Raw genomic sequence first — 27,048 nt, 5'->3', positions numbered from 1 at the left:
CCTCTGTTCTCCTACCACCAGAAGGGCAGAGGAAGCCTCCGTGGGGCAGGCTCTGCTGCCCCCTCCCCGCCCCCAACCCAAGGCTTCCACGAAAATTCATCTTTCTTATTAAAAACCAGCCTCGGTGCTCTCAGGTCGCAGCTGTGGTAGTGGGGGGACCTGCCCAGGGCAGTGCTGCCGGGCCCAGGCCCCTTCCAAGGAGCAGCGGATGTTCCTCACCTGGGGAGGCCACACTGCATAGTGCAAAGATTTCCAGCTCTGGAGTCAGAAGGGCTGGGGTTCAGATTCCACAAGGCCTGTCTACCCAAGGAGATCCTGGCTGATGACCATGAACAAGGCACCCACCTGTCCCCATTTCAGTGGGGATCATCTCGGTGTGAGATTGTGGAATTAAAGGAGACCCTGTGTCTGGCATGAAAAGGGTAGGGGGCCAGGACATGGAGCTCTCTATTCTCTCCCCTCCCAGCCTCAGTTTCTTTCCCTCTATAATGGGGATACGGGGCCTCCTTTGCAGGCTCTGGGGAGAAGAAGCAGGGTCTGTGCCCATGAGGGGCTCCTACACTGTCCTCGCTGGGAACCACATAGCACATGTGAGAGTGATTAGAAGCTGCAGAGACCCGGTTTATTTTATTTTATTTTATTTTTTTTCCCAGAGAAACAATAGTTGCCCCTCTCCCAAGTCTGGAATGCTTTACGCCCAGGGTCTGGGACCCCTCATTTAAATTGGCTGCGAAGGGACAGGCGCTGTGAGCCCCGGGAGGGGGTTGTTAGGGATGGAAAGCCGGGGGCCCAGGAATTTACAATCCGTTACTTGAGAGGTGTCCTGCCTCCCCCTCACCCCATCCAGGCCTTCGCAGACCCAGCATGTGCCGTAAAGATGTCACACTGGGTGGGGGTTGCTGAGGAGAGGTCTAGGACCTGGCCCCAGGGAGGGGGGGCAGCGGTGGTCCATGGCCCCGGACAGGATCCTGGCTGCACCATGTCCCAGCTGGACCAGCATGGACAAGAGCTTCCCTCTCTGAGCCACAGTGCCCCTCCGAAAAGCAGGACACATACAGCTCCAGGGAAGTGGGAATGTTTCCATTGTGCCCCCCCCCCCCCCCGACAATAATGCCAGCCCAGCCATGAGGCAGGTGACAGCCTGGTAGGGGTGAGGCCCACAGATCCACGGGGCACTTTGCAACAGGGATTTGGTCAAAGTGGTGCCCCTCTCACTGCTCACCTGTGCCAGACACTGCACTAGGCACACAGCTTATGTACCAGGCAAGAGGCTCTCTTCCTTTACCAAATCCCACACTGCCCTTCTCTCTTATTTGGGGTTCTGACACTTTGTAGCTGTGAGGCAGGGCACAAGGTGTGGGACCTCTCTGAGCCTTAGTTTTCTCATCTGTGAAATGGCTGGTCATTTCCCCTGCCCTATAGGGTCGAGGGGGAAAGAGAAATAATGCCTGAGCTCTGCCCAGAGCCAGGCACACAGCAGGCGCTCAGTACACACTGCTGGAGCAGGTGGAGAACCTGACACTGCAGGGGGTTCTCCCAAGGGAAGGGGCATTTGCAGGAACCTGGGGAAGTGAGTGGGGACACTGATAAGGGGGGGTGTGGCATGCTGGTGGCTGGGCATTGTGGCCACCCCAACTCTACGGGCAACTCACCACCAGTGGAGAGAGTCAGATATGAGAGCCCCTTAGGAGCCGGATGATGGGTCAAATGGGACAGGTGTCAAGGGAGAGAGACCCAGGCGGCACTCAGGCAGAGGAGGAGACTTGGGTCTGGAGGCTGGTCAGTGAGGTCAGCTTCTCCTGAGGCATGAGGAGTGCTGGCACACTGACGCAGAGCTGTCCTGTCCAGGGTGGGTGGTGGTGGGGAGGGCCTGGAATAGGGCCCTAAAAGCCCTGAGAACCCCCACTGGGAGCCATGTCCACCCTGAGCAGGCATTCCCAAGAAGTGATTTGAGATGGTGATGCTCCAGGCACCCCAATTTCACTGGCTCCCCAGGCTTCAAGGCACTCAGTTTTTGCTCTCCCCAGAGAGTGGGCTTTGGGAAGCCTTGCCCACTGGGCCTACCAGCCATTTCAGCCACCAACCCTTAGAGATTCCCCCCAGTCCAGAGCCCTGAGCAAGGACATTAACTAGTCTCAGAGAGGAACATTTAGGAACCTTCTGGCTCAGGAGCAGAGGGTGCATCCCCAGGGCCGTATTGCAGGGAAATGCCCTGCCAGGGCGTGTGGGCTGTGGGCGTGTGAGTGTGACTGGGGGGGAGGGGAGCAGAGTAAACAGCCACTGCCCTGTCCTCTCTGCGGCTGTGGCCAGGTACACAGGCCTGTTTGGACAGCTGCCTTGTCTGTCCGTCTGTTTGGGAGATGCTGGCTGATAGATGGGGGTGGGCGGGCTGTTAACCCCTCACTGTCTTCAGTGCTGCAAGCACCCTGCCTCCCGTGGCCTACAACAGCATCAGAGAGTGGCCTCGGCTGTCCCCCACCCCAGCTTCTCTCCAGGAGGACAATTCTAGCTTGGAGCTGGGGACAGTGACTAAGTGACAAGGTGAGAAGAGCTCCAGGGCATGGACAGTCTGCTCTCCACCTCCACCAGGGAGCCAAGAGCAGAGAAAGGCATCTCTTCTTGTGGTGACCAGGGGCAAAATCTGTTCCTCTGTGCAGAGCCTTCCTCCTCACCCCCACATCCATGCCCCAGGGAGCCTCCTCTATATTTATTAAAAAAGCCAGCTGCCAGTGTTTCTAGGGGCTGCCCATCTTCACAAACACCCGCTCAGCCTGGAGTGGAGGAAGGGGGTGTTCAGGGCCATTGGCAAGAGGCCCCTCTGAAGAGTGAGCAGGCTGAGATGGGGCTTGGGGCTGGCTGGGGTGGAACCAGGCTCGGATCCTGAAAGCCTGACTTAGTAGGAGGTCCCAGACTCAGTGATGCACTGTACACCCTGCAGGCTGAAGTGCCCTGAGATGGAGCTGACTGTGGACCTGGAGTCTCTATGGGGTCTGCCAACCACTGCCATGTGTCCCTGTCTCAGTACTTGCTTATCCATCCCTGGGTAGGGCTCCTCCCACCCACCCCAAAGCCCAGGCGTCACTACCCCGCTCCTTGACTCCCCCCCCCCAGCTCCTTGACAACCTGCCGCTTCTCCCACTCCTGCAGCAGCCCCCTCCCAGCAAACCCCCCCCCCCCCCCCGCACCTCTCCCCTGCAGCACCTCTCCCCTGCAGGGCACCACTGATGATCCGCTTAGCCAGTCTTCCAGATTCCACTCTGCTTCCCCACCCTGGGTCCCTCTCTGCAGCCAAAGTGATCTTTTAAAAATGTAAATCGCTCAAGCGACTCCCCACTTAAAACAATTCAATGGCTTCCCATGGCTCAAGATTAAGACAAAAATCCTTTAAACGTCCCACTAGGCTATCAACAGGGCACGGGTTAAATAAATTAGGGTTTGCCCAGACAATAGAATGTCGGGCTGCTGTAAAAGGAGGTGCTCCAGGCCAAGATAAGGAATCCTCTCTCACAGTTATGCGGTGGGAAGGGGGTGCATGGAGAACAGTTTTAGAGTAAGTTAGTGTTTATGCAAAAAAAAAAAAAAGACAAAACCCCAACCAGTCCCCATTTAAGAAAAAAAAGCCGGAGGGAGGGGAATACAGTATACCCGCGGGTTTATGTTTGTGTTACATAGGTATTGCATTTCTTGGGAAGGGGGCTCAAATGTAAGACTTTGGTTGCCTCTGGGGAGGGGGCCTCAATGGCTAGGGATAGGCCAGAGGAGGCCGAAGACAACACCTTTTTGTACATTTGAATATTAAGCCATGCAGTGCATTACCTATTCAAAAATAAATTCAAAATTTTTTTAAATAACACTTTTTTTTTTTTTTTTTTTTTTTTTTTACTGGGTGATCGGCAAGAAGACCCTGTACTGTCACTCTGAAGCCTCCTCTTGTTCCACGCACACCCTCTGCATCTTTTATTTCTGGTTAATTCTGCTCCTGTCTCTGGGCCTTTGCATTCACTGTCTCCTCCACTGCCTGGTCCGTCCATCGCTTCCCTTCCTGGTCTGGCTGATTCTCCCTCCTCTGGTCTATGCCCAAACCTGTCTTCAGCAAAGTCTTCTCGGATGCGCCACCCACCCCCAACCCCCATGCTGGGCTGGATCAGGAACAGTTGTTTCCATCTTCACGTTTGCGTCTCCCTTCTCGGCTCATGAGTCCATGTGGGCTGAGCCCACTCCTGGCTTGGCCATAGCTTCCCCTGTGCCCGGCACTGAGCCTGACCTGGGCATTTGGGGGAATGGGTGAACCAGCAGGGAGGAGAGGATGCCGTGAGAATTCCCAAGGGGCTGTTGCCAAGGGTCGAGGAGGTGCCCACCAGGGCCTTAAAGTGCAAGAAGGATTTTGCCAGACTCACAAGGTGGACGGTGCTCCAAGCGGAGCTCAAGGAGCTGGATGTCTCCAGCCGTCAGTCTGCCAATCCCTGCTCCCCCACGCTCAAGCTGTGCGTCTTGGGCAAGTAACGTCCCCTCTCTGCGCCTCAGTCTGCTCCTCCGCAAATTGGAGGCATTGACGGGGACCTGCCCTAGTTGCCCCGGGGCGGGGGGGGGGGGTCTGGGAGGCCCGCCGGGAAGGCGCGCACACAGTCGGTGCTGGATAAATGCTGGGGGAACCGTGCAGGGCGCGGGAAAGGGTTAAAGCTGGGCGCTTTTTAATTGTCAAATGACTGCGGGCGATTAGCGCTGGCAGCTTCCTCAATAATCGCTCTTCTCTGTACCTGCTGGGAGCTTAATTAAAAAACAAAGAGGCTCAATTTAAAGGCCATTACTATGCTAATGCGGCCGGGCGGGCGGTGATTAAGCGGCTCCGGCGGGCGGCGGGCGGCTGGGGCGGGGCGCGGGGCGATCAGTTACCCACTAAACGGCCGAGCGCCGCGGTGCCCGACCCCAGGCGCCGGGCCCGAACTGCCGGGCTCGCCCCCCACCCCTGCCGCCCTCCCGGCCGGGCGACACCCAGCGAGGCGGTCTCCCAGAGCGAAGGGGCTGGCAGTGGGTAGGAAATAATGCCAGCCGCGCCTCCGAGGGCCTCCTCTTGCAGAATTTCCCTGCTGCCTCCCACCAGCACTGAGTCCTGTGGGCTCTGGTGAAACCCACTTGTCGGCTTCGTGGGCCAGGCCCCAGCTGGGTGGCTGGGGGGCATGTTGTGCCCACGCACTGTGGCTGGGTCCTGGCACCCACAGTCTCAGGCTCACACACCACTGGGGCATTTGCTCCCCAGTCCCCAGCCACCTTCCCAGCTCCCAGGAAGGAGGATGGGGTGGGCACCAGCCAGCTGACCTGGGATGAGGCCCTGGCTCTACGACTCGCTGGGTGACCCTTGTAAGGAAGAGACTCCTACCTGCCAGGGTGGTCATGCCATCCACCTATGTGTGAGGCCCCTACATGTGGCGAGGGGCTACTTGAGAAGCTCTGAGCACAGGGCTAGTCTGGTTGCTATGAGTTGGACGTTTAGTACCAACGTATGCCAGGGTGGGGCTCAAAAATTTGACTGCAAGAGCACAGGTGGGGAGGGCAATCTGGGGAGTTACTTAGTCCATGAGAGAGACTGGGCAGTGAGGTTCTCAGAGATTGGGCTGACAAAGTTAATGTTCTCTTCTGGTTACATTAAGAGGAGTATAGTGTGGGGAATGAGGGAGGAGATGGCTCTTCTTGCCCCTGAAGGCTCAAGTCTTTACCCCATGGCTTTGACTCTGAGCATGTTTTCACTGACTACCTGATAAAACACGTGATTGTAAACTTTGGTGATTTTGTTGGTAACACTGAAAACCACCCACCCTACCTGAGCCTAGAGGATATTTTAACTTGGTAAACTAACCAGTAGTAAATACAATTGACAACAGTGAAACTACCCATGGTAAAAACATGTGTCACTGTCTACAAATTACCCGGAGAGTCAGATCTCTACAGTCAGTAAGATGCTATTCGAGCACAAACCTGTTTGTAGAGCAAAACTTTATTGAAAATTGTTCATGGAAAATAATTTATCTCAATGAAAATAATTTCAGTAAAGTAAAAATGGAAATGGAAAAAGTTGTAAATTATTTAACTGCACTAGAAAGAAAATTGATCAAAAAATTAAATTGCCTTAATGGAGGTTGCTCTAGAAAACACTTACTCAAAGGAAGTTTATCAGTGTCGTTAAAACCCTAATTAAAATGCTGTGGTCTGTGTCCAGGGAGTCCAAATCCTTGAGGTCAGAATGATGAGGCCAAATATCAGCTGGTCAGCGTTAGGCTCTCCAGCGGTGCCTTGGATTTCTCCTTCTCAGAACTCCTTTCTTCTGGAAAACCTTGTTCCCCATCACACCGGGAGCTCACTGAGGGGAAGTGACCCTGTGTCTTGTTCCCCGCTGATTCCTCATCGCCTGGCACAGTGCGTGGCCATGGCGGGTTTGGACAGTGCTTACAGGATCCACAAGTCTTAAAACAGAAGCTTAAAAGGCAGTTTCTGCTTTCAAGAAGAGGAGTGATGGCACAAGATTTGGCCATGAGCAAGTGCCTGAGTATGTGTGCAACGGTTGGATGGGTGCAGTGGATGGATGGGTGGATGGCTGAGAGGGCGGCTGCATGAGCGATGGGTGGATAGTTGGGCAGGTAGATGGCTGGCTGGATAGGTGTTAGATAGAAGGCTGAGCAGGTGGGTGGGTGATGGATGAGTCGGTGGAAACAAAAGAAAGCTGATCTGGCTTCTTTAGCCCAACATTCAAGGCTTCCAGCCTGACCCTTCCATGACTGACCCACTCTCTCCCTAACCCTGGAAATGGCCTCTCTGCTTTTCTGCCCCTACACAGAGCCCAAAGTTTGGAATCAGACACCCCTCTATTCCTATCCCATTACCCCCCTTTCAATCTTTTGCACTCTTTATGGCCCCTTCCTCCAGGAAGTCTTCCATGATTCCCCTATCCATCGCCCTGTACCTCAGCAGGCCCTGCCCTGGATCTGACAGCCTTTCCTGGGCACACAGGTGTGGGCCTGGCATTTTCTGACCACTCAGGACCCTGGAGAGAAATCCAGAGGTCTCTGCATCCTATGGTGTAGTCTTCCCTCTTCCCCCTGCATGTCAGCCCCTCACTTCTCTGTAACCTTCCAGCCCAGGTCATGGGCCCAACAGCTCTGAGCTGACTGCTAGTGCAGAGCAATTGCAAGTGGTGGGCAAGGAGGAGGAGGAAGAGAAGGCTGAGGCAGGAGAGGGCTTCAAGCACAGGGAGATCTGGGAAACCATGCAGTGAGGCAGGGAGAATGCGCAGGAGCTCTGGAGCCCAACATCCCAGCTATGATCCCGACTCTGACCCTGAGCACCACTTTCCTCCTTTGTGAAGAGAGAGTGGCAGTGCCTCCCTGTGAGGGGTCTTTTGGGAGAGGGGTCTGTGTGCAAATGCCACTCAGGGCTTGGGATGTAGGAAACAGTCGGTAAATTTCAGCGAGTAATAGTAACAGTAACAATGGCTGCTGGATTTGGCAACCAGGAGCTCCTGACCCTGAGAATGGGAGAAGAGAAGCTGGGATCAGACCCCTCAGAGGGGTCTGAGGAGCCAGTGGGAGGAGAAGGCTCCTACTGTGAGCTCAGCAGGGGCCCAGGTCAGAGTAGGTGCTCCAGGAATGTTGGTAGGTGAATAACTAAAAGAATCATCAGATGAATTAATCAGGGAAGGGCAGAAAAAAGAGGGGAGAGCTTCAGCCTAAGGGTCAGTAAGTAATACAGGTAGAGCCCTTTGCTTGGGGCCTGGCCTGGAGCCCACAGACCTTCTGATTGCTGCCCAGGCTAGGGAGCAGGAAGGGGCCTGTGGGAGGAAGCCAGGCGAGGTGTTCCCCCTTCCACCTGCCGTGCCACGTTGTCTCTCCCTGATGTCACTAGGGGAGGTCTGATCCCCAGAGAAGCCCAGTAACACCACCACCACCCCCGTGGAAAAGAGCTTCCTAAGGCAGAAGCTGGGCAATGCCTCCACTTACTGCAGGGTTTGTAGCCCCAAAAGTGAGAGGCTAGTTATCAGACACCAAGCCATGTGTGCACACAGCAACTTACTCTTAGGAGTGTGTATGTGTGTGAGAGTGTCTGTGGGTATCTGTATCCTGGTGGCTCTCAAACAGTATCTCCAGCCTGGGCCTCTCTCTGATCTCCAGACTCCTATATGCAGCTTCCCCTGGACGCGTCCTCATGGCTGTTCAAAGGCAGCTCACATGCAACATGTGCAGAACCTCACCCGTCGTCCTCCCCTCCTCCACCTGGCCTCCCACTCCATTTCATTTCATGGCAGCTCCATCCTGCCCATTGCACAGGCCCCAAAATCATACGTCCATCCTTTCTCTGTTATCCTTGGGTGTCCCTGTCTACAGGAACAAAATACCTCCCCAGTTGGACCACTTCTCAGCACCTCCCTGGGTCTAAGCAGATATTATCTTTTGCCTGGATTATTCAGATAACCTCCCAACCCATCTCCCAGCTCTGACCCCCACCACTACACAGATGCCTGAGGAACCAAGATGTCAGATCATATGCCCGCTCTGCTCAGAACCCTCCCACAAAGTCAAAGCCCCATAAGATGTGCCCCCTGCTTCTACTCACACATCCTTGTCATTTCTCCAACACCCTAGATCCACTCAGCCTCAGGCCCTTTGCACTTGCTGTTCCCTCTGTTGGGAACCCTCCCCCGCCGCCCTGCACCTCCAGATCTCTCAGTAAGGCCTCTGACTGTTCTTTTTAAAACCCCTGGCCACCTGCATTGGGCTTCCCCCTCCATTTTTCTTCATCACATTGTCACCAATTGGTACACTCTGTATGCTACAGATTTAACTGTTGCCTGTCTCCTCACCCATGAGACTGGAAGCTGAGCTGTCCATTTGCTCACTGCTCTATCCCCAGCCTCCAGAGAGTTGCCTGGCACCTAATGGGCACTCCATAAAGGTGTGCAGATTACCGAATGTACGCCCGCCTGGCCAGGCTGCCCCCTGGATGGTACCTGGGGCTCCCGGCTGTGTCCGTCCCTCCCTGCCCCTGGCCACCAGCTCCCGACAGCGCCCCCCCCCCCCCCCCCCCCCGCCTGGATCAAAGGCCCTTGGAATCAGCTCCCCCCCCCCCCAGCTGGGTCTGCGCGCCCGCAGGAAGCTCCGGGGCAGCCCTCGCTGCAGGCCCGCCCCGGCGCGGTGAGGCCCGCGCTCCCGGGGCCACCGGTCGGAGCTCCGAGCGCCTGGCCACGCTGCGCATTCCAGCCCCGTGATTGACGCGCGCACCGGGGCCCCCGCCTGCGGCTCCCGCCGCCCGCCTGGCCCGCTGCCACCGCCGCATCAAAGCAGATGTTTGCAGCTGGTTTGAGTTGGATCCCCATCAACAGGCCCCTTTTTGTCTCAAAATAAAAAACAGCTACGCCCGGAATGATAAGGACGCGGCAGGCACGTGGGGGAGATGTCAACGAGTCGGGGAGGGAGGAGGCCAGGCGGCTCCCTCTGCCTGCTCTCACCCCATCAGCTCCTCCAAGTGACAGGCAAACTCTCGCAGCAGCAACTGGACCCCCGAGCGTGTCTAGGGTCCTGTCCCCTGGGCCCCTGTGAACTCCAGCTCATCTCTCAACAGAGAGATGGCATCCTCGCAGCCGTCACAGCCCTAGAGCGAGGAATAATAATGTTAGCCGCCGTGTGCAGGACTAGCTGTGTAGGAGCCTGCCCTACGTGCTCCACGACGTTACGTCCCGGGATCCTCGCCACCAGCCTAAGAAGGAGCTGGGGCATGGAGAAGCTAAACAGGTTACAGTGACTACTTGTGAGGTGGGGATTGTGGTCCTTGCCCCAAGGTCGGACAGTCCGTGTTTGCAGAGCTGGCATTCAGACGCTTCACACCTTTCCTTTTGACTCCAGAACCAGCTTCTTGATTATGTGTCATGTCATCTTTGCCAGGAAGTCCCCAGCCCTTTTCCAGGTTGACTGTCATGATTTCCTGTGCCCCTCAGCTTGCCAAGTGTAGCCTATCAAAGCTCATATCGTGCTGTGCCAGCCTCCATGGGACCAGATTTGGCCCCATTCTGTCCCTCAAGTGTCTGTCAGGAGCCTGTTTCAGTCAGCCTCCGTGGGTGTCTGCTGGGTGAACCTGAGAAGGTATAGCCAGTGGGATGGAGGGCTGAGGTTCCCTCCCCATGGAGGGAGGGTTTCCAAGGACTGTGGGACTTGGGCCTGGAGATACCCTAAAGGAAGCCAGGCTCAAATCTGCCTGATCCCCTCACCCTGGGCGAGGATCTGATGGAACCCTGTACCTCAGAGGCACAGACAGACAAATAGACAGGAGTAGCATGGACCCAATGATGTGATTGGAGGCTTCATACTGAAATTGGAAGTGAAAAAGAGAAGGCTCCAGAGCCTGTGTCCCAGCACCATGCTGAGACTCAGGCTGGGGAGGGAGTGGGATGCACACCTGCCAAGATGCCCTCTGTGCCAGGCACTGGGCTAGACCCCTCACACAAGTTAAAACTCAGAGGATCCTTAGTCGCCAGATGAGGGAAGATCAATACCCACTTTCTACAGAAGGGGAAATAGAGGCTCAAAAAAGAGATGTGACGGGCACCTGGGTGGCTTGGTTGAGCATCCGACACTTCGATTTCAGTTCAGGTCATGATCTCAGGGTCCTGGGATTGAGCCCTACTTTGGGCCCTGGGCTTAGAAGGGATTCTGCTTGAGATTCTCTTCCTTGACCTCTGCCCACTCTCACGCTCTCTGTCTCTCTCTCTCAAATAAATAAATCTTTAAAAGTGGTGAGGGGAAATGTGAATGACTTGGGGCCACAGAGCTGGTGCCGGAGATGTGTAAAGTGCACCTCTAAGCTGAGGGGGCTGACAAAAAGCTCTTTATAAGCAGGAGAAGAGAGGGACCAAGGACAGAAAAAGGATTGGTCTACCCTGAGCCAAGTGTCCAGGCCTGACCCAGTCACAGATGGCTGGGGGAGTCATTTAATACCATTATGGCCCTCCCACCCCGAGGGCTTTCCCTGTGTCCTAGAGATAGGTGTGCAGTTGGACCCCAGTACAACAAGAGGTACATAAATAAATGATGTAGAAGTTAGGAATTGATTTCTGGATTGCATGGTTGTGAAGGGGGCCAAGAGCAGTGAGTTCACTTATCTTGCTACCTGCTGGCATTCTCAAACTCCTAGAAGCAGGGTATCCAATGTTCTCTTGTCCTGCCTGGCTGCCTGTTTCATTTCTCACAAGGTTACTCATTCATTCAGCAGACGATCACTAGTCCCCTTCTAGATGCCAGAACCCAGCATGGGATGGGTGTGTGTGTGTGTGTGTGTGTGTGTGTGTGTGTGTGTGTGTGAATTAGACCCAGTTTCTGAACTCTAGGTCAGCGAGGGCTTCAGACACAAATATCTGGGTCTCAGGGAAGGCTTCGCAGAGGAAAGTACACTTGAGTCATGAAAGGTGAAGAGAAGTTCAACAAGGAGCAGAGGAAAGGGGGAGAGAAGACAGGCTGTGGGGCAGATGCAATTTTAAGTGTTAAGGAGGCAGGAAGGACTGGCTGTTTTCAGGGAGCAATGAGACGCATGGCAGCTGGAGCAGAGGATCTGGGGCTGGAGTTGAGCCTTGAGTGCCATGATTAGGTCTTTGGGCCTATCCTGAAATTGTCGGGCACTCTTGGATTGAGGACCCAGTGAGGGGCTACATAAGCTGCAAGATGCAGCCATGGGGTATGGGAATGGTAGTACAGTGAGGTAGGGAAAGGGGAGCTTCCACTCAGGGAGGATGGTTAACAGGTGCCAGAAGTCTTGAGGAGAAAATGACAGCAATCATGGTGCCTCCTTACTGAGCCTGCCTCCTGGTGCCCAGCCATTATTCCCATTGAAGAGATGGGGCCACTGAAGCTCAGAGAATTGGGGCCTGGCTATTTTTCCTGTGCTCGGAAGTGACAGAGCCAAGATACCAAGCCTAGTGCACACTTATGGACTTGAAGAGCTGGGGATGAAAATCCACAGGGAAAGGCCGGAGGGTCCCCAGGTAATTAGGGAGCCAATTTTATTGGGGGTAAAAGATTCAGATGTACTGCATCGCCTCTCTGCAGTTGACAGTGGCTTAAGAGAAATTAATTAATCAGATTTGTAGTCCATGTTCAAATGCTCCAGAAAAAATTGGTTTTCAGAATTTTGTTTATTAGCTTTATGAGTTTAATAAATTGAGCATTAAACAAATAAACCAATAAAAACTCAGAGGAGACAGAGATGTGTTCTCATAGCCAGGGACTCTTCAAGGGAATGACATCCCTAAAAAGGGAATTTTTTTACTCAGAAATCACAGATGATCCTGGGAGAGGGAGGATGTATTTGTGACGGGGAGAAGTTCAGTTTGGTTTAAGAGAAACCCACTCAGCAACACCTGCTGGGTGCTGGCCGTATGCTGAGTGATAAGAACTTGGTCATTCAGAGCCTTGAGGGTAAACAGACATTGGATTGGCATGGAACTCCCAGCAAAGGACAAGGGTGATTGATGGGCAGAGAAATACTTGGATGCACAGACCAGGTGCAGGGAGAGAGTATATGGTGGTGCTGCCATGTGACCTTGAGCCTGCCATCTGCACTTTGGTTTTTACATCTATAAAATGGGAATAGAAACAGTGTCCTCCTTTAAGGTTCTTCAAGGACTCGATGAGGTGATGCTGGTGATGATGATAACTGAGTCCAGTAACAGGGAGATAGACAGACATACAGAGAATTGAGCCAGGAATGCTTTATCCAGCTCATGTTATGACAGAAGCTAGAAGGACCCAAAACCCAGGGTGGTCATGAGGGGGACACCTGGTTGGGACCTGTAAACCTGGTGTCAGGAAGTCTGCTCCCAGGGGTGATGGAGGCCCCAGTGAAGGTGACCAACAAGAGAACAAGAGAAAGGCAGCTATGTGGGGTGCCTTCTTCATGCCTGGAACAGTGCCAAGGGCTACACATGCAGTAGGCCCTTCCAGCAACCCTATAGGTAGGTACACCATTCCCATTTCATAGGTGAAGAAACTGAGGTGCAGAGAGGTTAAATGTCTTGACCAAAATCAAGACACAGGGACAAAGTTATGAATCCAGGATGGAACCCTGGGCTGCCGGTTCCAGCACACACACACACACACACACACCCCCGCCCCACGCACACACACACTGCTGTCCTGCAGGTGCTACTCACTTCCCAGGGCAGGTGGTGACTGCTCCCACCAGACCAGGTTGGGGTGAGAACCGACTTGCCCTACCTCACAGGCAGAATAGCACTATATTGGTTGGTTCAGCGTTCATTCAGCAAACATTTTGCTGCTCACCTTAACCGTGAAGGGGGCCTTGTGCTCAGCTCTGAAGATAGAGGTGACCCTGGGGAAAGTGCACCTGGAAACAGATAAAGTGGATTCCTTAGGATAAATACCATAATGGGGAGGAGATGTGAGGATGGGGAACTCAGAGAGGAAGACATCTAAGACTGGAGAGGAGAGGGAGGGCTTCCTGGAGGAAGGGATAGCCATGCTAAATCCTTCAGAATAAGCAGGTGTTTGGCTGTCAAAGGTTGAGGGTGGGAGGAATGGTGTTCTAGACACTAGGGACAACAGGAGGAAAGGCTTGGCGGTTCACATGGAGAATGGGGAAGGGGGTTGTGTGGGTTGCTGGCAAGCCTGTGCGCCTGTGGTGTGGTCATGAAGCTGCCCTCTGGATTTGGAGCTCCTGGATTGGGAACCTGGACCAGGAGATTGGCACCGAGAGGGCAGTGCAGCTGGAGGGGAAGCAGGGGGTGGGAGGTTTCAGAGCCTCCCCTGACACCCCACCATCCCTCAACCCCAGGGCCTGCCCCATCTTGGCCTCTCAAGCCCAAGTGTGGGAAGCAGAATGCACCCATCTGGGACACCCAGCACAATTCTGGGGAGTGGGGACTACTATCCCCATCTTATAGATGAGCACACAGACTCAGACTTGCCCAAGGTCACAGAGCCAGTGAGTGGCTGAGTCAGGATTGAGATCATGACCTGGGCTCCAAATCCAGTGCCTCGGGTGCAGTGCGCTGGTAGGGCCTTTCACATCGGGCTCCAGGGCCCCCGTGGGGCAGGAAGGCTCAGAGCCCCTCATCCTGAGCAACTCTGTCTCTGGTGGGTATTTGTAGCTTCTAGGCAGCCTTCCTGGAGAGGCCCACTCCCGGCCTCAAAAGGCCTGCCCAGCTCACAGACCTCTCCCTCCATGCTCACTGCTTTACACTGACAGCTCTCTGCATCTTCACATGGAGAAGTGGGCAGTGCCATTGAGCCCATTATACAGATAAGTAAGCTGAGGCTCGGAGAGAGGAAGCTTACTTGTCCGGTCGCTAGGCAGGAAGTAGTGGAACCAGACGCTGAACCCAAGTCCATCCAATCCCAGTGCCCCCTGCCTGTGGCTGGGCCTGCTTCTCAATGGCCGGTTTCACCAGCCCTTCAGGGTGGGAGGGGTTGAGGGGGGCCTCTCGGACAGGAGGGGACCCCCGCTGGTGCCCCCAGCCCCTCCCGCACGCGTGTGAGTTGTGCTCACCGCAGCTCCGTAGACAAAGGCAGCCCCATAACCGGGAGTGAGTATTTCATGCGTCCCCCCTGATGTTTTATTGGGTGGAGAGATGCTTGGAGACCAAGCGGATGGCACATTCCGTTTATAAAGTGTGCGCAGTTTGCTTTATATGCCGAGTTTTTGCAATCTAGATAACAGATGACGCCCCGAGTGGCTGGCACTGCCTCCGTAACGGCGGCGCGGAGCCTTTGGAGAAGTATTAATAATAGATTGTGTTGATGAGTTTGGAGAAAGTAGCAATCGACCCCCTGCTGCCAAGGCATTAGCACGGCTGTTCCGAATGCAGCCGCCACCAGCCTGCATGGTGGCGGCGCCTGCAAATGCGGGTCACCCCAACCGCTGCCCGCCTCTGCTGCCTAAGAGGACCTCCGTGGCCCCGCCGTGCCAGCAGGGAGCTGCAGCCGGTGCCCGTGGGCTCTCTGGTCTCCGAGGCCAGGCTGCAGACACGTTAGTGCGGTGCTCAGACCAGGAGGTAGAGGTGTGGGAAGGGGACAGGGGCGGTGGGGGGGGCAGGGCAGAAGCATCCTCCGTGTCAGAACATCAAGTTCTGGGAGACTGGCTCCTTCCCCAGCCCCTTGGCAGAGCTGGGCGGCCAGCCAGATTGCTAGGGGCCACTGCCATGGACGGTTGGGTAGGTTGTACCTTGAACGATGGTATCCAGCCAAAGGGCCAGATCGGAGCTTGAAATCCAGCTCTTGTCCCCCTTGCAAACCCAGGCACTGTGTCTGCCTGCAGCCGACAGCCCAGCCTGAGCCCCAGGCCCCCTGAAGCCTTCACTCACCTGCTTTGGCAGCACCCATCAAGGCGGTTTTGAGGATCAGATAGAGCCAGGCCCTGCCTCGTGGAACCCCTGTAGAATTGAAGCTGACAGGGGCATATGCTGTCACTGTCATGTGACACTTATTTACTGAGTTCAGTGTCATTGGACCCTGCCAGCAGCCCCGTTAAGGGAGGTCCTGTTGATAACCCCATTTCACAGTAGAGGGAACTGAGGCCTGAGGGCAGCCCAGGTAAGCACACAGGAGGCTACGTCCCCCTGACTGGGGTATCCAAGAAGGCTTCCCAGAGGAGGTGGTGTTGGGAGTTGGGCACTGCAGGATGAGTAGGAGCCTGCTCGGTAGACTAGAGGTAGGTGGCAGGGGGTGCTGAGGCTGCCCCCAGTTTGAGCACCCGGAGCCAGTGCCAGGGCAGCAGGCAGGGCTCAGATTGGCCCTGTCCACTGCGCCCTACTAGCTCGTCATGGGCGGCGCTGATAGCAGCCCCGGGAAGGGAGGCAGGCCGAGTGCCTTGCATTTATGGCCATTTCTGTTCCAGAACCGATTAGTAGAGAATTGCAGCTGTAATCTGTGCCTGTGATGGCGGGCCATAAAGAGGGATGGGATGCGCACAGCGCTCCCAAGGTGGCGCCCGCAGACGTGGCCCAGGGACGTAGGGAATGAAAAATGGTTTTAATTCCCTCCCAGCAGCAATAATTTGATTCTTCATAAATTTTTCCATCAAAGTGTTGTTGAGGCTGAGTTCCCACAGAGCAGGGCACGTGATGGGGAGCGGGGAGCCCGGAGGAGCGGTCAGTAGGTAAGGGCAGAGGAGGGGCTGTGCTGCTCAGACCCTTCTGCACACGCCGGCCGGGGGGCATGGAGACCCCCGCCTGGCTTTGTCTCTAGAGATGGAAGACGGATCCAGTCTGTCATAGAGGGGCTGGAGCAGGCCCAGGCTCCGCGTCAGCCCCATCACTTAGGACCACATGACCCCGAGCAAGTGACTCCGCCTCTCCGCCTCTCAGTTTCCTTATCTCTAAGATGGGGTTCATGCTCATTCTGTTTCATAGGGTTGTTGCAAAGGCTAAATGCATCTCTGTGTGTGGAGTGCTGGCACCCCAGCGGCTGGCGCACTGTCCTTGCTCCGTAAATGTCTGCACGTGGTAAAGATACTTAAGTCAAAATGAGGGAAAAGTAGGGGTTAGCCCAGCCAAGGGGCCAAGAAAGAACACGTGGAAGGGCCTGTGTGAAGAAACTGCAGGCTGTTCCATTGGGCCACAGCCTAGGAGAGCAAAGACAGTATGTGAAGGGCCTTGAGGCACCAGGGAGTCACAGAAGAGTCTGGAGCAGGGAAGCAGCATGAGCAGATGTGTGTTTTAAACACCTTCCCCTGATTCTCCTCCTGGAAGACAAATTGAAGAGTTAGAGGGGCCAGGAGCCCAGGAAGGAGCCTGGGGCAGGTGCCCAGGCAGGAGAGGAGTGGCCCAGGGGTTGGGTTGGACAGGGCTAAGGATTGGTTGGATGTGGGGGGGGTGGGAGGAGCAGAGAGGAGGTGGAGCAGGTCCTGGAGTGAGGGTAGATGGGACTGGTGGGCTGCCTGCCCTTCTCAGGCCCAATCCCACCTGGCTCTTGGGGAAAGTTGAGGCTGACCTTGTGCTCTGCCCTCTAGTGGCCACTGTGTCTCTGAGCAGGAAGGGCCCTGAGATGACACACCCAGGAGAGGGCACCTCTGGGAAGGATGCCCAGCAGCCACTCTTCCCTTAGGCCACCAGAGCCCTGGGAGCCAAAAGAGTGGGGCTGCAGGGCCGTCCCACTGTCTGGCTCTGTGCAGGGGGCGGGCCTCTCCTACCTGGAGTGGAAGGTCAGGGTGGCAGGAGACAGAGGCCCTTGGTGGGACCCTGAGCCTAGCCAGTGTGCCCCCACTGTGCACCTGCAGGCTCTTCGCAGCCAAGTGCAGCGGCTGCATGGAGAAGATAGCCCCCACGGAGTTCGTGATGCGGGCGCTGGAATGCGTGTACCACCTGGGCTGCTTCTGCTGCTGCGTGTGTGAACGGCAACTACGCAAGGGCGACGAGTTTGTGCTCAAGGAGGGCCAGCTGCTGTGCAAGGGTGACTACGAGAAGGAAAAGGACCTGCTGAGCTCCGTGAGTCCCGACGAGTCCGACTCTGGTGAGCCGTGGCTGGAGCCAGGGGGCGCCGGGTGGGGAGGGGGCCCTGCCGCAGAAGCCCAGTGCCGACCCCAGGATCCAAGCATACGGACAGTGCACCCCCATCTTGCGCCTGTGGCACTGTTGTGTTCACATGCATGTGTGCAGGTGCACATGGACACTGATATGTATGCATGCCCCCAGGCTCACAGATGCACATGCAGGTACTACCACTGAGTCACATGTGCTCAAGCACCAGTGTACATGCTTGTGACCACACATACACACAAGCACAGACAATGCATGTGTGGATACCTGTGCCCAGGAGCGTATATGTGCAGACCCACGGACCTATGTAGGTATGTGCTTAGATGCCCAAGCATGCACCAACCCACACCCAGGAGCACACACGTACACATACACTTAACCAAGCCTACATATGCACACATGACCCAGCTCACACATCACACATGCACTGAGCAGCTGTGCATATGGCCACACGTTTATCCACATGTGCTGTAGTTTACACACATGCACAAACACACACACACACGTGCCCTGCTCTCTAGCTCCCCACCCTCAACTTCCCTTTGCCTTGCTGTGGCCTGCACTATGGCACAGCACCACAGCTGTCTCTGCCTGCACCAGGTCTGCAGGCGGCTGGTGCTGAGAGGCAGGGCTCTGACACGTCCTTCAGCAGCAGGAGCAGCTAACTGGGGGAATTGGGGCCTTCTGTGGTGGAGGCAAAGACCCCATTTCCCAGGATGAAGGCATCTCTCTACTCTGTTCCAGCCTCCAAAAAGACCGTGCCAGCGTAGAGCCCTCCTGGCAGAAGGGCGAGTACAGCTAGAAATGAGTCTTAGAAGGGGAAGACCAAGGAGCACTCTGGGGCCCTGTCATTCCAGGATAGTGGGGAAGGACTGGGGTAGAGGGCTTGCAGAGGAGATGCCCTGGACTTCTGAGCCCTTTGGGGTAACCTAGAGTCTGTAGTCACAGGACCTACCCCCATCTGGAAGAGCTTTGTGACTGTAGGGAGCTCCCCATCCATCCGTCCCTCTGTCCGCCCCTGGGCAGGGCACCGTGGTGGCTGCCTGGACTCTTAGGACAGAGTAGACACTGGCCAGGTGCCATTGGCCCATTCATATTAGGCTTAGGGAAGGGGTCTTGGAGGGAGGAGACCCTCTCTTAGGGCCTGGGAAAAGGAGACCAATTCAGACTTGAGGGAGCAGGAGGTGCATGGTGTCCACCTGGGGCTGGCATCTCTGAGACCCACAATTCTGGGACATGGAAGTGGCCGTGTGTGCATGGTGGTTGGGTGTGTCTCTGGGTGAATACACATGCTTCTGCGTGTGTGTGCGTGCGTGTGCCTGTTCAGGCGTGCCTGTGCTTGTATGTCCCCCACCTATGAGCATGTGCCTGTGTGTGTCTGAATGTGACCACGTGTGCCCAGTCCTCTGTGGGCCCAGGCACCAGTGCACATGTGCATCTGCTAGTGTTTGAGTGTGTAACGCTGTGTGTGTGGCGTGCATGCCATGGCCGTGAATACTCCTGTGTGAGAACATCTGTGGTGTGTCTGTGCCTGACAGTTCTTCATCCCTGGAAGCGTCAAGGAAGAAGGTTCCCTGGTCTCCCCTCTGGGTCCTGGGGCCCGCTGGCACCAGGCTAGTGCAGTGGGAACCAGTTTACTCCAAGGCTGATATGTGCGCTGGGGTCTCCAGAGTGCTGGGGGGCCAGCCATGGCTGGTGTTGGCAGGAGGTGATGGGGTCCTGCCAGGCAGCAGATGGCCTCAGGGGACAAGACTGACGGGCTGGGTGTGTCCCCCACAGTGAAGAGCGAGGATGAGGATGGGGACATGAAGCCAGCCAAGGGCCAGGGCAGCCAGAGTAAGGGCAGTGGGGACGACGGGAAGGACCCCCGGAGGCCCAAGCGACCCCGGACCATCCTCACCACGCAGCAGCGAAGAGCTTTCAAGGCCTCCTTTGAGGTGTCCTCCAAGCCCTGCCGAAAGGTGAGGGGCCACTGGGGTGGTGGGGCAGGGCTGACACCCCACGCCCGCCACTTTCCCAGACAATGCCCCTACTTCTCTTGCTGGAGATGGGGACATCCCTCCACCCCACCCCTCCCCTCTTCCTCCCCTCCACTCCCCTATCCCTCCGCCTTTCCCCCCTCCCCCAAACTACTGCCTTCCTGGCCTGCTGCCCTGCCCCCCACCCCCAGACCTGATCTGTGTCCCTCCATCGGGCAGGTCCGAGAGACGCTGGCAGCAGAGACGGGCCTCAGCGTGCGCGTGGTCCAGGTCTGGTTTCAGAACCAAAGAGCCAAGGTGAGAGGCCACCTGTCAGCCCTGCTGCGCAGAGATGGAGGGGTGGTGTAGGGGTACTGGCAGAAGACAGGGTCCTGGCGGGAGGTGCTGGGAAGGAAGGGGGGAAGGGGGGCGGGGCAGGGAGGTGAGGACTGGCATGACCTGTGTCCCCTGTAGATGAAGAAGTTGGCACGGCGGCACCAGCAGCAGCAGGAGCAGCAGAACTCCCAGCGGCTGGGCCAAGGTAAGCCGGGACCGGGGGACAGGGCCCAGGCTCAGCCTCCTGTAACAAGACCCCCCCCCAATCCTTCCACCAGTGGGAACAGGGCTCTGGGAACTGTTGCCTTGGAACCTGCTGTGATCAAGGGAGATCAAGGGAGGCCATGGGATCACCGGGGCGGGATCACCAGCGGAATCATTGGGGCTGGGACACCAGAGAGATGGCTGGGGGTTGAGGGGTGGGCTGCCTGAGGAGTGACATAATATTCGCATGCAAAGCTACGGCCACCTGGGGCACCCGGCTGGCTCAGTCAGTGGAGCACAGGATTCTGGATCTCAGAATCATGAGTTCAAGCCCCATGTTTGGTTTTTGGTGTAGAGCTTACTTCAAGCAAACAAACAAAACACTGCGACCATCTCCCACCCTCAGGGTGTGCCAGGCACTGTTCTCACCGCAGGCAGTGCTCCGCCTCACTAATTCCCACAGATCCCAGAGGGGAAGGGCATTGTCACAGTGCATTTTACAGCCACCGAGGCTGATGCTCAGACCAGGGGACTTACTGGGATCACTCAGCTAGTAAGGTGCAAAGCCACCTCCACCCCAAGGGTGGGGCCCCAAGCTTGTGTTTTTAACATGACCATACACCCCACTGCCCAAATTAGAATTCAGCAGAAATCTCGAGAGAGTCTCCATGGGGTGGGGTGTTGAGGAGTTCAAGGTGGGCTCCTGCTGGATAGTAAGGAGCCAGTTTGAGGGACAGTGGCCAGGCCCCCGAATGCTGGGCTTTGCCAAAATGCTTTTACCATTTCTTGGGCCGGGGCTGGCCTCCCAAGCCCCATGGGGACATTGAACCTTGAAGAGAGGGCACAGGGAGCTTCTTGGGGGTGCCCACATGGAGTGGGGGCCCCAGGCTGCCTGTTCCCAGGTGAACCAGGGGCTCCAGGGCAGATGCCAGGGTACTGACCGGCAGCCCTTCTACTCGGGGCTCAGGGCCAGGCCAGTGTCCCCGGCTGTAGCTGACCCTTGGAGCCCAGTTATTTCTCTCTGCACCCTCTGCTCTCCTCTCCTTAGACCACCTAGCCCCCTGGGGCTGTGGCCACTGTCTCTGGTCTCCCAACTGCATCCAAGATGCAGCCTCCTCGAGGATGTTCCACAGTCCCCCTTGAGCTCATCACGACCCATACTGCTCCACATAGCAGCCCCTGCTACCACAGCCGCACCACACCCTCTGCTCTTCCCCACCCCCAGCTCAGCAGATGGCACCAGCCCCCACACTGTGCCCACACCAGGAACCTGGGAGTCACTTCTGACCCTTCCTGTCCTACAGTCACTGTATCCGCTCCACTGCCAAGTTGGGCAGTGATTTCTGGTCCCATGTCCCTCATGCCCCTCTCAGGAGTTTTCATTCCCAGGTCCACCTTAATAGGGACCCCAGCTTCTCCCTCAATATCCTCCAATGGTCCCTGCCTCCATCCTCCACCCCCAGAGGACCATCTTCCTCCCCATCCCTGGCCTTCTCTCATCCTCACGTGACAGCCCCATGCACATGGCTCCCTGCTTCCCTCCCCACCTTTGCTGCTTTTGAGGGGACATACCTGCCCCCCTGGAACAGTTGAACCCCTGCTGATTCTTTAAGTCACATAGAGTCAGGGGGTCCCTTCCTCCAGGAGGCTGTCCCTGAGCCTCTTTGGCCTGGGCGCAGGCCCCACCTTGTTGCTGCTGGATGCAGGGAGCTCACTGCACCCCCGTGTTGGACATTACTGCCTGCTTAGTGTCCGTCTCCCCCAGCAGTGAGCTTCTGGAGGGCAGGGCCATGGGAGGGAGGGAGGGAGGAGGTGGGAAGAGGAACTGATTTGAGAACACCGTGGGCAACTAGGGAAGGCCAGAGGCGGTCAGAGTCAGAGGGCCCACAGTGGGGTCTTGGCCTGCGGGGTCAGGTGGGAGGTCAGTGGGAACCCCTGTGGTACATCTGTGAGGGCTCCCTGGGGCGGGTGCTCCAGGACCAGACGGACAGGGCTGGTGGGTGAAGGTGTGTTCTGTCCCCAGAGGTCCTGTCGAGTCGCATGGAGGGCATGATGGCCTCCTACACGCCACTGGCCCCACCGCAACAGCAGATCGTGGCCATGGAGCAGAGTCCCTACGGCAGCAGCGACCCCTTCCAGCAGGGCCTCACGCCGCCCCAAATGCCAGGTGACCACATGAACCCCTATGGTAAGCCGCCCCACCCCCTGCCCACCCCAGCACCGCCCCTGCCCACTGCCTGACCCGGCAGTCCTGGGGCCGTGACAGCACATCCCGCCCCAGGGCCCAGGCCGGCCCCACCAACACAGCCCACCTGCCGCCTCCTGACAGAAGGGGTGCCCTCGAGACCCCATCCGAGGCCCTCAGCACCTCTGGTCCTGCGCTGCCGCCGCAGGTCCTCCCATCCCTCCTCACCTCCGGCCACACAGCCTGCAGGGCTGACAGGGCCCCCTGGAGCTCCTGCGCCACCTGGGCTCCTGACGCCCCCTCTGCCTCCAGGGAATGACTCCATCTTCCACGACATCGACAGCGATACCTCCTTAACCAGCCTCAGCGACTGCTTCCTCGGCTCCTCGGATGTGGGCTCCCTGCAGGCCCGCGTGGGCAACCCCATCGACCGGCTCTACTCCATGCAGAGTTCCTACTTCGCCTCCTGAGAGCCAGCCGGCCGCATGGACGCTTGGGCCAGGGTCCTGGGGTGGGCCTGCGGCCGCCGCGACCACCCCACCACCCGCACAGACTCTACACACAGCCATACGGTGCCCTTCCCCTGGGCTGGCCGGGCAGGCAGATGGGCGCAGCCTGGGCAGGGCTGTGTCCTGCCCACAGAGACCGTGTCACCCCAGGGGCCCAGAGTCTTGGAAAGCCACTCGCCTCCCAGTCCCACCTCGGCCTCCATCTCCTCCTTCTCCCTGCCCGTCTCTTTTTTGGGAAGCTTAAATTCTCTCTATTTTTTTAAACGTCTTCTCTGTGTCCAGCCAACCTCCATGGGTGGGGCCTAGGCCCAGGCGGGGGCCCCCCCGTGCATGCCCCCAGGAGATGATGTTGCGTGCGGTGCCTGTTAGCTAGAGAAGTGTGGGTCCCTGTCCGGGGGGCCGGTGCCCACCTCCCCCACCTCCGAGGGCGGGCCCACCAGTCTGGGTTCACCTGTCCCAGCCCGAACCTGGAATAGAAGTGGGGAAGAGCCTGGCAGGTGTACCAAGCCCACCTCGGGCTCTGCCCTGAGGGCAGTCCCTGGGGAAGGTAGACTGAGCCTCACTTGCAAACGCACGCACACTCGCACACTCGAAGGCACACCTGGGCGGATACGCACAGATACAGAGACCAGCTGAAGAGGCACAGAGGCGCTGTGTGGGCCAGCCCTGCCGTGCCAGGAAGGGGAAAGAGGCCAGACGGGGCAGGGACCCCCTCTGCTTACAGCAACAGGAGAGAAGGAAGGAGGGGAGGGAAGGAGGAGAGAGTTTGAGGCTTGAAACACGGGGCCCCAGGTGTATCCTGGCATCAGCCTAAACAGGTGCTGCCTGAGCAGGCAGGGCAGACACAGATCCCCCAGAACCAGGTAGGACAAAGGGCAGAACTTCCAGGTGGAAAGGAGCCTCACAAGTCACCTATTGGGCACATCATCTGGACTTTGGCTCCCTCTGCCTCTCCTCACATACCTCCAGCAGGGCGAGGAGGCCGCCGCTTCATCGGGCCCCGGGTCAGCTGCTGTTTTCTGCTGATTTTGCCTCTGCCTTTTTTTTGGCCCCAAGTCTTCACTTGTGAAAGCCAGGCTCTTCCAGTTTCTGCAGCTCTTTCTCTTAAAACTGTACCCTCAGCTGGGCTCCAGCTTTCCCTCTAAAGGTGGGACAGAAATAACCCCATCTTCTGACTGACATCGGCCAGCCACCTCCCACGTTAGGTGCCCTGCCTCTGTTAATATGGCCCAAAATGCAGTGAAGAGTTGAGGCCGAGTTACCTGGAAACTCACCCTACCCTTCTGTAAGTGAATCCCCTGACCCTCACTCACGGGACAGCTAAGCCACACCCCTCTTCTGTGTGTATTTGGGGGCAGGGGCATTTCTTGTTCAGACTCGGTGGAAGGACCTTGACTTTTTTTACTTGCTACATTTTTTCTTATTGGATTCAGTCCAGCCTGTGGAGTTTCTCTGCACCCCCAACTGTGTGACCACTGGCTTGCTGTCCCCGCAATGTCGGGAGCCAGCCCTGTGTTTCCCACCCGAGGCACAGGAACCGCCTGGCCTCCCCCTGTCCCAGTGTCGGCCTGCGACCCAGTCCTCCTGGGGTGACGCGTTCTAGGTCATTTCCCACCCTGTTTTGTCAGATGCCCCGCTGGGACATGGGAGCCAGGGAGACAGCGTGAGCCCCCCGCTGGGACATGGGAGCCAGGGAGACAGCGTGAGCCCCCACCCCGGATCCACTAAGCCCTATCCTGTTAGAAGAGGAAGCGAGGTCAGGCTGATGGGCCCTGTTCTCGGTGACCCCTTGCTGGTCTCTGGTGGCCACTGTACCCTCCGCCGGGTGCGCAGAGCCCTGCCTTTAATTCTGATACCAAGCCCTAGGCCGCCGCCCCGAGACCTGCCCAGTCTAGCCTTGGAGCAAATAGGACGACAGGGGTATCTCTGCCTTTGGGCGCCTCTGTCTGACCCTCTCTGGGACCCTCTCAGTTCCCAGCCTGCTCCGTGGTTTTGCTCCTCTGTCCAGTGGGGACCCTTAGGCTGCCCCAGAGCGTCCCGTGCTGTTCCGGAGCTGTCGGCGGGGCCATGTAGCCCGGCGGCCCCCTCGGCGGGGCGGCCAGACAGTCCTTCCCTGAGCTCCTTGTTCCACACGAGCTCCCACAGGCTCTCGGCTGTCCCGGTTTCCCGCAACCTCAGTCCATGTGGGCTCTGTGCCATCCCCGTCCTGGGCCACCAGCGGCCCCTGTAGGCAGCCAGCTGGTTTCTTGAGAGAGGCTCCCTTTCCTCCTCTTGGGCTCACCTGGTCCAAATCATGCTGGGGCATTTGGGGCGGGCCCGGGGCACAACCCCAGCCCCAGGAGCCCCGGTCCTTCTCTCCCAGACTGTTTCAGTTGGAAGGAAGCTCAGAAATGGGCATCTGGCCCACTCCCTTTATTCCCCAGCTGGAAAGCCCGGCTGGGAGAGGGAAGGGAGTGGGGGCACCATGCCAGCCCCTTCTCTTTGCTGAATGGCCTCTAGGTCAGGGGTGTGTGATTTGTCCTAGGAAACTCTTGCCATCCCCTCCCATGGTGGCGGGGGGGACACGTCTTCCACTTGGGGGCCTCACAACCTCCCAAGTTTAACCCAGGCTCTGCCCCCACTGTGAGCTGCTCCTTGCAAAGAGCTGGTTCCAGGATACCCACACTCATGTCCCAGAGGACGTCCAAGCCAGAGGGAACTCAGACAGCCCCGTGGGCCGGACACGCCTCATCGGCAAAGCTAGGTCATTGCTGTGGGCTGCGGCTCACTGCCCGAGGTTCCCGGGCTCCCCGAGATGCCAGTGTCCTGCCTGTCCAGCCCCGGACTGGTGTGGAGACACAGATGAACAAGATGTAGGGCCCACCTCGAGGGGCTTTCTTCTAGGAGAGGCATCCACACTCCGACCCAGCTCTGTCCAGATGTGAGTGGTGGACCCACTTCCCGGATGAGGAACCTGAGGCTCAGAGGAAGGAGGCAAGTGCTCAGGGTGTCCCAGCAGAGGCACTCGGAGGCGGAGGCCGAGTGTGGGCTGAGATAAGCAGGCTCTTCCCACCTGCTGTGGGAGGAAGTGCAGCCCTGACTTGGGGGCACAGCAGGTAGCCAGGAGCACCTGTCATCAGTGGTGGCTGGGACAGGAAGCCGAAGGGAAGAAGTCTGGTCCCGAGGAAGAGGCAGGAAGTGTGAGGTGGGCAGGGGGAGTGTTGGAGAAAAACCGAGTTCCGTTTCCCTGCTGGGGAAGGTGAGGCTCAGAGAGGGGAAGGAGTCTGGCCCAGGTAACACAGCATGAGGGCAGAGGCACGGGAAGGTGGGGGCCTGCCCCCAGCCACAGCCTCGTCATCTGCTGGCTCCACGGAGCCTCCTGGAGGGCCACGCGGACAGAGGGACGCTGTGTTCCAAAGGTCGGGCCGCAGGGCTAGCAGGGCCTGTAGGAGAGGGCCCCACACCAGGGCACCTTGGGAGGCTTCCTGGGGGCGGGGGCGGGGGGGAGCCCACCGCTGCGGCAGGGCCCACGCCAGGCCAGGCCCCTGTCACCGCCCGGGCACAGGGTGAGGCTGCCTCACCCACGGGGGAGCCTCGGGGGCGGGAGCGGGGGCTGGCCTGAGCTAGGCATCCCCCGGGTCAGGACCTCACCTCCTGTCCAGGAGGATCTGGGGCTCGCTCTGCCCTGAGGGGAGGAGGGTCCACATTCGCACGCGCACACACACTCACACCCGGACGTACACGGAGGCTCGCACACCCACACTCCGGGCACACGAGGCCTGCGGGCTGGGGGAGCAGGGAAGACCCTCCAACGCTTGGCCTTCAGAGGGTGCAGTTTGCAATGAGCCTGTCTGCCGGCGCCCCCACCCCACCCAGGGCCCCAGGGGGCCCAGCCCGGTGTGGGGACCAGCCACTGGCCATTCCTCTGTTTTCCTTGTACAGACTCTCACTGCCCACCCGCCATCCCCAGACACATTTTATTTAATAACTTGTCATTGTTAAATTATTTATTAGCGTTTACCACATCACCACCCCCACCCTGCCCTCCACGCTCACCTTCTGCCTCTTCCCACAAAAGCAGAAAATGCAAACACCAACAAAAGATGAGACATCAGTATATTTGTAAATAAACCAACCTGTACACGCCTGTGCTGCCTCTCCTTGGGGGGGGGGGGGGCAGGCCGCAGCCAGTCCTGCGCGGAGGACGACAGGCCCAGGAGGAGGGAGGGCTGGTGGGCCCCGTTCTCACCCCAACCCATCCCTTGTCCTATCCCATAATCCTCACACCCCATCCTTGGCCCATCCCAACCCCAAACCACCTCCACACTTAAATGCATCCATCCCATCCCACTG

At 57.5% G+C, this 27,048-nt stretch overlaps 1 protein-coding gene across 2 annotated transcripts in view; it reads left to right on the top strand.

Moving 5' to 3' along the window:
• LMX1B (LIM homeobox transcription factor 1 beta) overlaps window positions 1-26,829 on the top strand; it is an 83,207-nt gene extending 56,378 nt beyond the window's left edge. The window contains exons 3-8 of one of the 2 annotated variants that reach the window (XM_038549331.1): window positions 17,266-17,498; window positions 19,304-19,485; window positions 19,723-19,800; window positions 19,957-20,023; window positions 22,046-22,210; window positions 22,520-26,829. In XM_038549331.1, the coding sequence (XP_038405259.1) occupies window positions 17,266-17,498; window positions 19,304-19,485; window positions 19,723-19,800; window positions 19,957-20,023; window positions 22,046-22,210; window positions 22,520-22,677 (883 nt within the window). In that variant the 3' untranslated portion in view covers window positions 22,678-26,829. The remainder of the gene's footprint in view (window positions 1-17,265; window positions 17,499-19,303; window positions 19,486-19,722; window positions 19,801-19,956; window positions 20,024-22,045; window positions 22,211-22,519) is intronic. The other variant, XM_038549332.1, reaches the window with a different exon arrangement.
• The last annotated feature ends 219 nt before the right edge of the window (window positions 26,830-27,048 follow it).

This window comes from Canis lupus, chromosome 9, assembly GCF_011100685.1.
Source record: "Canis lupus familiaris isolate Mischka breed German Shepherd chromosome 9, alternate assembly UU_Cfam_GSD_1.0, whole genome shotgun sequence".
Lineage (NCBI taxonomy): Eukaryota > Metazoa > Chordata > Mammalia > Carnivora > Canidae > Canis > Canis lupus.
This window is presented reverse-complemented; position numbering and strand designations above follow the sequence as displayed.